At 41.1% G+C, this 10,547-nt stretch overlaps 2 protein-coding genes across 2 annotated transcripts; both read left to right on the forward strand.

The window, feature by feature from the left end:
* The first annotated feature begins 527 nt into the window (after positions 1–527).
* LOC104396362 (arylamine N-acetyltransferase, liver isozyme-like) lies at positions 528–1,415 on the forward strand. The gene has a single exon (XM_010006200.1). It carries the CDS (start codon positions 528–530, stop codon positions 1,413–1,415), a length of 888 nt encoding a protein of 295 aa, XP_010004502.1.
* A 4,234-nt stretch (positions 1,416–5,649) lies between these two features.
* LOC104396363 (arylamine N-acetyltransferase, pineal gland isozyme NAT-10) lies at positions 5,650–6,522 on the forward strand. The gene has a single exon (XM_010006201.1). It carries the CDS (start codon positions 5,650–5,652, stop codon positions 6,520–6,522), a length of 873 nt encoding a protein of 290 aa, XP_010004503.1.
* The last annotated feature ends 4,025 nt before the right edge of the window (positions 6,523–10,547 follow it).

Here is a 10,547-nt window from a genome sequence, read left to right on the forward strand (position 1 = left end):
TCTGCACTGAAATTAATCCCAGTTAGCTTGAAGTAATGAATGTAAAACCTTTCCAGTTAAATTACCCGGGGAATAAATCAAGAATTGCTTATGTGATATGGTGAAAGAAACAGTAAGAAATTGCTGTGACTTGTATGCTGGTATGGCCTAGCAGATTTTCTGCAAACCTGTTGTCAGTTTTATATTTTTTTTCTCTCCTGGGACCCTCACCCAGGGCCAGAGATTCTGTTGGGCCACATGCTCTCTCTTCCCATAAAATGACATCCCCCTCGCTCAAAGGCAACATCTGAGACAGAAAGCATTACTGTCACCTGCTGCTATCATCTCTTTTTTTTAAGGACTATAGATGACACAGGCAGGTCTAGCTTGAATTCATCTTATACCAAGGACACAGGTTTCTTTCAAATCCTCAATAAAATGGCCTAGGCTGCATTTGCAGGCTGGTTAACCAATGCTACAGAAATAAGAGTAAACCCCTTGACAGCTGCACAACAGTAACTAGCTATTTTTCTGCTCACACAGGCAAAATGAACATTCAGGAGTATTTTGCAAGAATTTCTTACAATGAGTCCTATAAGGATGCAGACTTGCAAACCTTAACAGCCATCTTCCAGCATCACATCCAGGCAATTCCTTTTGAAAACCTTAGCATGCATTGTGGGGAGACCATTGAGCTGGATTTACAATCTACTTACAATAAGATAGTGAGAAAGAAACGCGGTGGCTGGTGCCTGGAAAACAACCACCTCTTATTTTGGGCCTTGCAAGAATTAGGGTATGACGTCTGTATTCTTGGAGGAAATAGTTATGATCCAGCAAAGAAGGCATACACTGCTGAGATCAATCATATCCTTCTGAAGGTGGTGATCAAGGGAAATTCCTATATAGTAGATGCTGGCTTTGGTGGTGCCTACCAGGCATGGCAGCCATTGATGCTGATTTCTGGGAAGGACCAACCCCAGATCCCTGGCATCTTCCGCTTCATGGAAGACAATGGCACCTGGTACTTCGAGAAGGTCAAAAGGAAGCATTGTATTTCTGAGCAAAGTGCCCCTCCCCCTGATACTCCAGAAATGGGAAATATCAGGAAAATTTATACGTTCACTCTTGAGCCACGACATATAAAAGACTTTGAGGAACTAAATGGATACCTCCAAGTGTCTCCAGATAACATACTTCAGAAGAAGTCAATCTGCACTCTCCAAACCACTGGAGGGCTTTATGCCTTAGTTGGATGGACCCTCACTGAGATGAAGTACAGCTACACAGAAGACATGGACCAGGTGCAGATCACAACTCTTACAGATGAAGAGGTTGAGAAGACCCTGAAAGACAAATTCAATATAGTGCTGGAGAAGAAACTCGTACCAGTGAATGTTCGTGGCTTGCCACCTAATTTAGTGGATACAATCTAATTCTAATGGTGTTCTAGATGGATCTTTAAATATCCAATATAAAAAGCTCTAAAATTAACATTAATAACATTCATATGATTCTAAAGTTGAGCTAGTGAGATGAACACAAAGCTTGGGAAATGCAAGTACATTGCTAACTAACTGCATATACTGAATATGTATATTTTCTTAAGCTTCTCCTTCTTTTTAAACTCAGACATCTTACTACCTCCAATTTGCCTGTATGGAAATTGCTTTTTTACTCCATAACTCTTTGTTCCACTTCTCTGAATCTCATTTTATTTCAGATATATTTTGTGGCAGAGGAGACCAAAACGCTACAGAAAGAGAAGCTGCGTTACCATTTTACACAAAAGACCTCTAACCTTTTTTTCAGTATTATTTCCAATCTTTTTCTCAGCAGAGTTTTACGAATTATTCACTTCCTTTAACAGTCTGTAATAGAAAAATGAGCTGAATTTGGCTTTCAAAGACTTCATAAAAAAAAAAAAAAGGTTAAGACTTCCTCAAAACAAGCCACTATTAGGTGCTTATTAGCTTATGATGAAGTAAGTTGAAAGACTTGAGTCCTACTCACCAGAAATTCACTTGAAGTGAGCTATTTATGCAAGGACACTTAAAAAACCCTAAAAGCTCTCTAATTTTGAGTGTCCAATTTTTCTGAGTCTGATTTTTCTGTGTCTCTGAAATGGAAACAAAATCAATGGAAGCTGAGGCGATTCAAGAGTTCTTAAAAATCAGCCTTTTGGTATAAAAAATGGAAGCAATCAAAGTTAGATCCAACTATAATCTCAACTTTTGGGGCCTGACCTTCTTGCGATGTCAAGCAGGCATGACAGTATAAAAATCTTATTTATTACAGTATTCTGCACAAAAGCTGCCTTACATAAGTAATAGTGCAGATATGAAAGAAAATTAGGGAAATTAGGACATGCCACCTGTGTGGTTTTACAGCACGTTATATGTAGCACAAAAGCCTTTTACCTTCATGATATCTGTGACAGGTACTGTGCAGGATGTGTCATGAAAGAAGGTGATGGAAGAGCATCAGTCCTTAGGCAAGGAAAAGTCTTTGATGCTTGTATGAGTCAACCATGGGGGCACCTGGTGTGCCTAAACCTCAGGTGCTTTCCCAGATGCAGCCTGATTTGCTTTTTGCCTTCTCAAGAACAACCTCTGACTTTCCACCTCCACCAAATGAAGAGGAGACATGCTGGACAGGGCGAGAATGAAAGGAATAGCCCTGCAACACTTGAAGATGAAGGAGGGCAAGTTTTAGAGAGGAAATGCATGATTTGCTGCAAATAAATATTTATCATGGCATTTGTTAGATGTGGCAGCAATGACCTGCAGTGGAAGCACTAACCAGATTGAAAAAGTTCCTTTGTAAGCATAGAGGGGTCATTTTGTGCACCCACAGAGTGTGGGAAAACAGAGCCTGCAAAACCTTGGCAATTCAGTGCACCCACAAGGCAGCAGATGACTCTCCTCCACTGCAAAGTGCTGGTTTGAAAAATAACAATGATTTAATAATAAATAAATTACAGAGCTGTTTGCAACTGTCTACTGTAATTATTTTACATGCAAACAAGTTCAGTCTGGTCTTAACCAGGGGAAAGCATGAACATAATAGAGAAGAAACAAAGTTTAATTTGCTCACGGATCAGTGAAGTTCAAAAATGTGCATTCATTTTGGGTGGACTCTGCCCCTTCTCTGCATTTAAGGTTCAAGAGCGAGAGCCAGCAGAGCTGAAAGAGAAAGGACAACCCTTGCAATTTGTATCCACTCCTGGCTTTACTGACTGCTGCTCCAGTCATAAACAACTCAGAAGCTGAATACATCAATAAATAAATAAAGCTTTTAAGAGGTAAGTTTATTTTTTTTAAGAAACCTCAAAAAAGCCCAAACAACAAACTTGGTTTATTTATGATGGTAAAGGTCATGGGCAATAACATAAGCAATATTATTTTTAGGAAAAACATAAAAATGTGTGGATTTAGAGCTCAAATATCACCTCCTAAAACTGATCCTAAAGAGGGCAAAATAACTTCTGTCTTTCTGCTCCTCAGGAGATTCTCTTGACTATGAGAGAGATGCTTTTGTTTAAATACAATGTTAGGTACAAATTTACAAATAAAACTTGTTGTGCAAATTATTATTTTAGATTTTTATATTTACAAATACTGCAAAGGAAGCCAAAGAGCAATCAATAATATCTTCTTTTTTTTTTTTGGAATAAAGTTACAGACTTTTAAAAACAACTTTAAAAAAATGAAATTACAAACTGTGGTTTGTGTACCCCAGGAAGTCCATGTGCCTACATACTAGGATAAAAGTAGACAACATGTTTTAACAGTAGAATTGCTGATAGTGTGTACAGTTCTGTTAAGGAATATTTTTACTTTAACACCTTCATTTGCACATTTCTAAATAGTGTTTTAAAGTTCTTCTGCTGATATTTTTCTCCACATAAATCACACCCACATCTGGGTGACTACCTTTTACAAGTCAAAAGAACTGCAGCTCACATCTCCTGCAGTCAAAATCTAATGCTGATCAATCATAGTATGTAGCTACAGAGAGAAATTACAAATGATACAAACTTGAGAACCAGCTTTATCCTGGTGTGATCTATTTAGCATTCACAATTTGAGCAGGTAGGATTAGACAGATTTGGATTTTGCAAATCAAAGAAAACAATGCCAGAAGTCTTACGTTCTACTTAACAACGATCACATTGAAAATATCCTCCAACAATACATATAAATGTCACTGGAAGCTAAATGCCTTTCTGTAGAAAATAAACGGCAGTTTTTGGTGGGCTGCTTCTATACCTTGCAGATGCACATCATGGATCTGTCATTGAAAATCATCTTGAGAAATTCTAGTTTGCAGTAAACATTCAATGGTTCACCGCTGAATTTATCTGAATACAATAGTCTTCCTGAGTCACTAATATTAAAGTGTCTAAACCTCAGCTTACTGTATGCACAGAAGATTTCCAAGTAGCTTTCTGGGCTGTCAAGAAGCTAAATATTTGCAGTAATAGCAAACAGCAGTCTAGACTGCTAAAAGGCTTAGTGCTTTCTTTGCAAAGGTTCAAGCCTTCAAAACACTTTGTGCCCACCTCTACAGTCTATTTTACAAACAGATACCTACAGACCATCCAGCTCATAACCATGGCCAGCAGACTGTGCCGGGCCATTGCAAAGCCAGATGATTGTGTGTGAGTTTCCACAGTATTAAAAGGCAGAAAGTAAGTTGAGTAGTTCCTCATCCCAGCAATCTTGCTCGTGAGGATTCCTACCAAGGCAGGCCAGGAGGTGGGCACTGCTGGAGGCTGGACTGACCAGGGATGCAATGTACCAGGCATTGGTAATTCTCAGTTACACCTCCTCTGGAAGGAATAAAGTGAGTTTTGAGATGGTCCAGGAGTAGAGAAGTGTAAAGTAGCCTCTGTCCATTTTCAGGTCACCCTGTGAGATGTGGGACACTGAAGGGAATAAAGATACACTCTTTGTTTTTTAGGTCACCTGCCTCCAATCAGATTTATTATTCCACACCAAAATGAGTTTGTGAAACACTCAGAGTGGACAAGAGACTCAGTGGCTTGTGACTTTTGCATAGGTCAGAGGTTTTTTCAGTTATAATTATCCAAATTAAACTTGACACTTCACAAAATGTGCAAGGAGTATCATTTTCACTTTCTGTAAGTGGTGAAAGAACGGTGTGCACTGAACAAGCAATTCATTTGCTGTCACACAGATCAGTGACAGACTTGTGAAAAAAACGTGATTCCTTACTCAAATTATCTTCCCTCCAAGTGGCAGCCAACACGTCTTCCCCCTCTTACACTCTCACTGCACAGTGCGACTCATTTTCATGAACCCTCCTGAACACTCCCTGGTGTGATCTTGCATTTCTCCTTAGCCTTGCTGCAAATGCAAACACAGCACATCCCCGTTCTGCAGCCATTGCACAGCAGGCTGAAATGGCATCAGCTGTTTGCCATGGGGATGACTCCAAGACAAAAAGCAAACCCTCATGGGCACTTCACTTCTTTGCTCAGGGAACCATTTGGTATGAATACTTGCTCCCTTAAAAACTGCTCTGATGAGGTTCACTAGATTAAAGCATCTTTGCTGGCAGCAGCCTGGGCAGTTTTTCACAGCATTGTAAATCACTGATGTTAAGAAAGAAAACCAAACCCCATTTCCTTCCTTTACAGGAGACATGAACCTGGAAGAGTATTTTGCGAGGACTGGCTATAAAGGTTCCCTTGAAAAACAAGATTTGGAAACCCTAACCAACATATTCCAGCACCACATCCGTGCTGTTCCCTTCGAGAACCTCAGTATCCATTGTGGGGAGAAAATTACTTTGGAGTTGGAGCAGGTTTATAACAAAATTGTGCGGAGGAAGCGGGGTGGCTGGTGCATGGAAAACAACCAGCTGTTGGGCTGGGTCCTGAAACACCTGGGGTACGACACCAGCTTTCTGGGAGCCTACGTGTTCAATCCACATCAAAATGCATATGCCACCATCATGACCCATCTTGTTGTAAAGGTCATTATTGAGGGCAGAGCTTATATTGTTGATGGAGGCTTTGGGGTGTCCTATCAGATGTGGCAGCCGATGGAGCTTGTGTCGGGGAAAGACCAGCCCCAGGCTCCCGGCATCTTTCGTTTCACAGAAAAAAATGCCATCTGGTACCTTGAGAAAATGAGACGGAAACAATATATTCCTAATCAAAACTTCTCCAATTCTGATCTTCTGGAGAATAAAGAGTGTCGGAAGGTTTATATGTTCAGCCTGGAGCCACGGACAGTGGAAGATTTCCGTTCCCAGTGCACGTACCTTCAGACATCTCCAGATTCCCTCTTCACAAAGAAGTCCATCTGCACCCTCCAGACCACCGATGGTTTTCGAGCTCTAATTGGGTGGACACTCACTGAGACCACATACAACTACAAAGAAAACATGGATCTGGTGGAATTCACAACTCTTCAGGATGAAGAGGTGGAAAAAACCCTCAAAGAGAAATTCAGCATAACCCTAGACCAAAAACTTGTCCCAATTAACGTAAAAGGATTTTACACGATCTAGATGACCAAGAAAACTGGTCACCTAGATCATAATGCTATGTATGTACAGAACCCTCCACCGTCTGTGCAATCATGACTGTAAGATTATGGGATTCCTTTGCAGGCAACTGAAGGAAAAATACATTAACACCAGATTAAAGTGAATTTAATTCTGGGAAAAATAATGAATTTAAGACTCTTCTGTCAGGTAGACAGAATTATTTGCTGTGAGATGGCTGCAGTTCAATTTTTGGCACAAACATAGGATCTGATTTGAATCTGGTTGTTAACTCAGATAATAAACATGTCTGGGGACTTTTGGAGTGCCTATAGCACATAAATAGGAGTATGGGTTATTAATTGTGATACACTGCCAACACTTTTTCTATGTTTATTTTAAGGAGAAAAGTAATCTATGAATATTTAGACAAAAGAGTACACATTTAAAACCTCATTTTTCACAAGATCTAACCACTCACAGCTCGTCTCATTTCTCTACCTTTAATATAAGTAAAACAACACAATCTTTGAAAAAAGCATTAGAGGGTATAATTCTTTCACCATCATCCCTAGACGAAACACAGAACAATTACCATCACGTGCATCCCTTTTACCATTACTGCAGCAAACTGCCCAAAGTAATTTTTGGTCTGTATGTATTTTTCCGGAGATGAAAATTGCATATATTGCAGTGTTATTGTGGCTGATGGGCTCTAAGAAGATACCTGCAAGCTTTGCTTTTGAAAAAGTAATCATCTTGTCAAGGGTGAATGGTGCTTGAACGTCACAACTGGCTTAAATTTACTTCTGTCCCCAAAGGGGTGGACATTTTCTATTTTTAGCATTGTGAGTTATTTGTATAACAAAGGCAGAAGAATGAAGCTGACCCCATTGTGCCCTGAATTCTGCCCTCTTTGTGCACAGCAGATCTGGGAGTCCATACAGCTACCCTAAATAAGTACCACTTAGCACAGAAGATTTAGTTAATTTATCTGTATCAAAGTGAAAAATATCAAGGAGGAAACAAAATGTAAAGGAACCCCTTTCTTTAGAATGATTTCGCAGTCACATTTCTCCATTAAAAAAAAAAAAAAAAAAAAGTTACTCCCCCACCATGCTTCTTTGCAAAAAGCCCAACCAAGGAAACCACTGAGAAAGGCAAAACATTCTCACACACATAAAAAAATTAGCAGTAATACTGAAAAGCACCCTTTCTCCTCAATCTTTGACAATCCTGAGTATTGGTCAAATGTTGATTCCTCCCACTGACAGTAATTTTGCTCAAAGATATCACTTGATGATCAATCTCACAAATGCTGTAACTGCATACCTGATAATAAATAAAGGAAAATAAAAACAAAGAGTTGCTGTAAATACAGCCTCCCCCTGCAACTGTATGACTTTTGCACATTCCATTTGCAAAGTAAATGAGATCTGTTCAGTCGTGCTATTGATTTGCTGGATAACCCTCCTCACCACAAACTTCTTGCACCAAACAGGCCAATATTGAACTAATTTGATAGCAGTGTTACTAAGTACCTATGGGTTCCTGGAAAAAGAGCTTGTAAGCTGAGGAAGATGATGATCATGGAAGATGAGGCCCAGGAGTCACTTTCTCTGCTGGGAGATGACATGCATGGGGACAGGGAAACAAGGGCCAAGCAGGAGGTGACAGGGGACACTGAAAGATATTACTGAGTTAGGAACACAGTTTTTCCATAAATAATGGAACTAAGAATTTTGTTCTCTAATTTGTGTTCATATAATTCTGTCATACTAAGGTCTCATTAGGGGTTTTTACCCCTTTCTAAATGATTGATTAAACTGAGTTGTTCCCGAAGACCCCAAGGAACACTACGAGCTTCAAAACACTCACCACCTCCATTCTAGCTGACAGAAATACCCATCTGCATTCACCTAGGTCACAAAACTGTTATTTCTCTATGCAGTGAGCTACAGTTGTTTCCTGGGGCTGCTGCCTTTGAGGACAACCACTAACAGACTGGATCTTTTGCTTCCATACTTCTCTAGACATGTTCCTGCTGTTGCTCCCAGGTAATTGCTCAGGTTATGGTGTGTGAGGGTTTCTTGGGAAGAAGTTTCCAGGCTCATATTGGCATTTTTAACTGGGCCTGCAGTGATGGGACTCAACCCAGATACCCCCTTCTACTACTCAGTTCCTACTAAAGATTTTCAGGGCTGTCAATTACTTGAAGCCTCAACCTTCTCTCCCCAGCTCCATCACCTCTCTCTGAGTGAGATTTTTCCTCTCGATGTGACTGTTATAACCAGGTCCTCACCATGTAACATACCACACAAGGAACATCAACACATACAACTGAGCAACAGTCTCACAGTGTAACTAAAGCTTCCCAAAAGGGAGGAAAGCGGGTTACTCAGGTATGAAGTCTCACAGGTTTGAGACAAGAATGGTGTAAAAACAAAGCCAAGCAAACCCAGAAGCCTCCTGCTGGGGTTGCATTAGCAAGGCTACTGTCTAAGGCAGATGCTCTCCCAGATGCAGACCCCTGTCTAAGGCAGATGCTCTCCCAGATGCAGAAGAAACAACCAAATCTTTAAAGCATCAGCTCTCAGAGAAACTTGCATTCACATGCAGAAGAGAAACAGGGATGTCTGACATCCTTCACCACCACTATGCATTTGAATGTTCCAAGTTTCATGTGCAGCTTTACCTTGTGCAGTTTTTGTTGTTGAAATGAAGCAGAACAAACACTTCAAACCCCCACCCAGGACCTGTGTAATTCCAAATGCAATTTAAAAGTATGGTATTCTAGGTAACAGGAAGAGGAGACAGTTTCCCAGCCCAGCTGCCCATTACACACAAGCAATGCCCAATGGCAACAACAGCCATCCACGGTTGTAGAATTGTCTAATGTAGTGTCTTCTTAGAAAACAAGACACAGAAGGAACACGGTTCAAACTCTGTGACACCACTGAACATCCTTCCACCTCCCCAGAGAATCAAAGTTTAATCAGGTCATGCATTACTAAAGGCTCACTTCAGCTGGACTCTATTCCTGGACTCTGTAAGACGCAGTACTAAGCAGAATAAAAGTAACAAAATGAGAAACATCAGCAAAAAAGATAAAGTTGTTCAGTACTTCCATGCTTCTACCATCAGCAGTTACTACAGAAATAAAAACTGAGCCTGCCAGAGGTAGGGACAAAACTTCACCCAACTGCAGAGACTTGCTTAAACTTTTAACACTGGGAGCTGTCAGAGAACACAAACTACAACCTGCTTTGCTTTGTTCACTTCAATAGGTACCTTGGTGTTACAGGCACAAACACTTCTGGTGCCTGATAACTCTTTACCCATTAAATTTTGCAGGTAACCATTTTCCTTTAACAGAAATGCTTACTACTTACCCAACTTGCTTTTGTTCTCAAGGAAGAAATCATGCTTGGTTTGTTTTCTTATTTATTTGAAACACAACCACACAGGAAAGTTCAAGAGCTCAGGAAGTTGCACATGAAAATGCACCTGCATTTGAGGCTGTGTCAGAGCCAAGAAAGCCTGAATTCACATAGGTTCACATTATGAATATTTCACCTCTACACTTACATCTCTGTCAAGAGCAGTTCAAGCACAGATTTTACACCACCCTGGCTGGGAGGCTAGAGCCAAACACATACATATATGTAGGTATTTAAAAGGTTGGAAATATAGACAAGTATTTCAGAAGATTCCACCATAAAACACCCACTTGTAACTCTGGGCACTTAAAACCACACACCACACGCCTCAGGTTCCCAGCCATCCCTGAGGGAACGGCGGGGAATTCAGGACCAGCGCGCGGCAGAGCCCCCTCAGGCCGCACCAGATGACCCCCCCCTTGGACCGAACAGAACCCTGAGGCAACAGAACTCAAGACACGGCGCTGTGGCAAGGAGAGGTACCCCGGTTTGAAGGCTCCGGGACGGCGATGCCGGCTATGCCCGCTGTTCCCGCTCACCTGAGGCCCGGGAATCCCGCCCGGCTCGGGGGGGCGCGGCTTGAGGGAGGGGCGGGACACGTGACCGGCC

Source organism: Chaetura pelagica, unplaced genomic scaffold (assembly GCF_000747805.2).
Source record: "Chaetura pelagica isolate M959 unplaced genomic scaffold, ChaPel_1.0 scaffold139, whole genome shotgun sequence".
Taxonomy (NCBI): Eukaryota; Metazoa; Chordata; class Aves; order Apodiformes; family Apodidae; genus Chaetura; species Chaetura pelagica.

Excerpts from the sequence above, each read along its gene's own strand:
- LOC104396362 (XM_010006200.1), top strand. The coding sequence starts at position 528 with ATGAACATTCAGGAGTATTTTGCAAGAATTTCTTACAATGAGTCCTAT.
- LOC104396363 (XM_010006201.1), top strand. The coding sequence starts at position 5,650 with ATGAACCTGGAAGAGTATTTTGCGAGGACTGGCTATAAAGGTTCCCTT.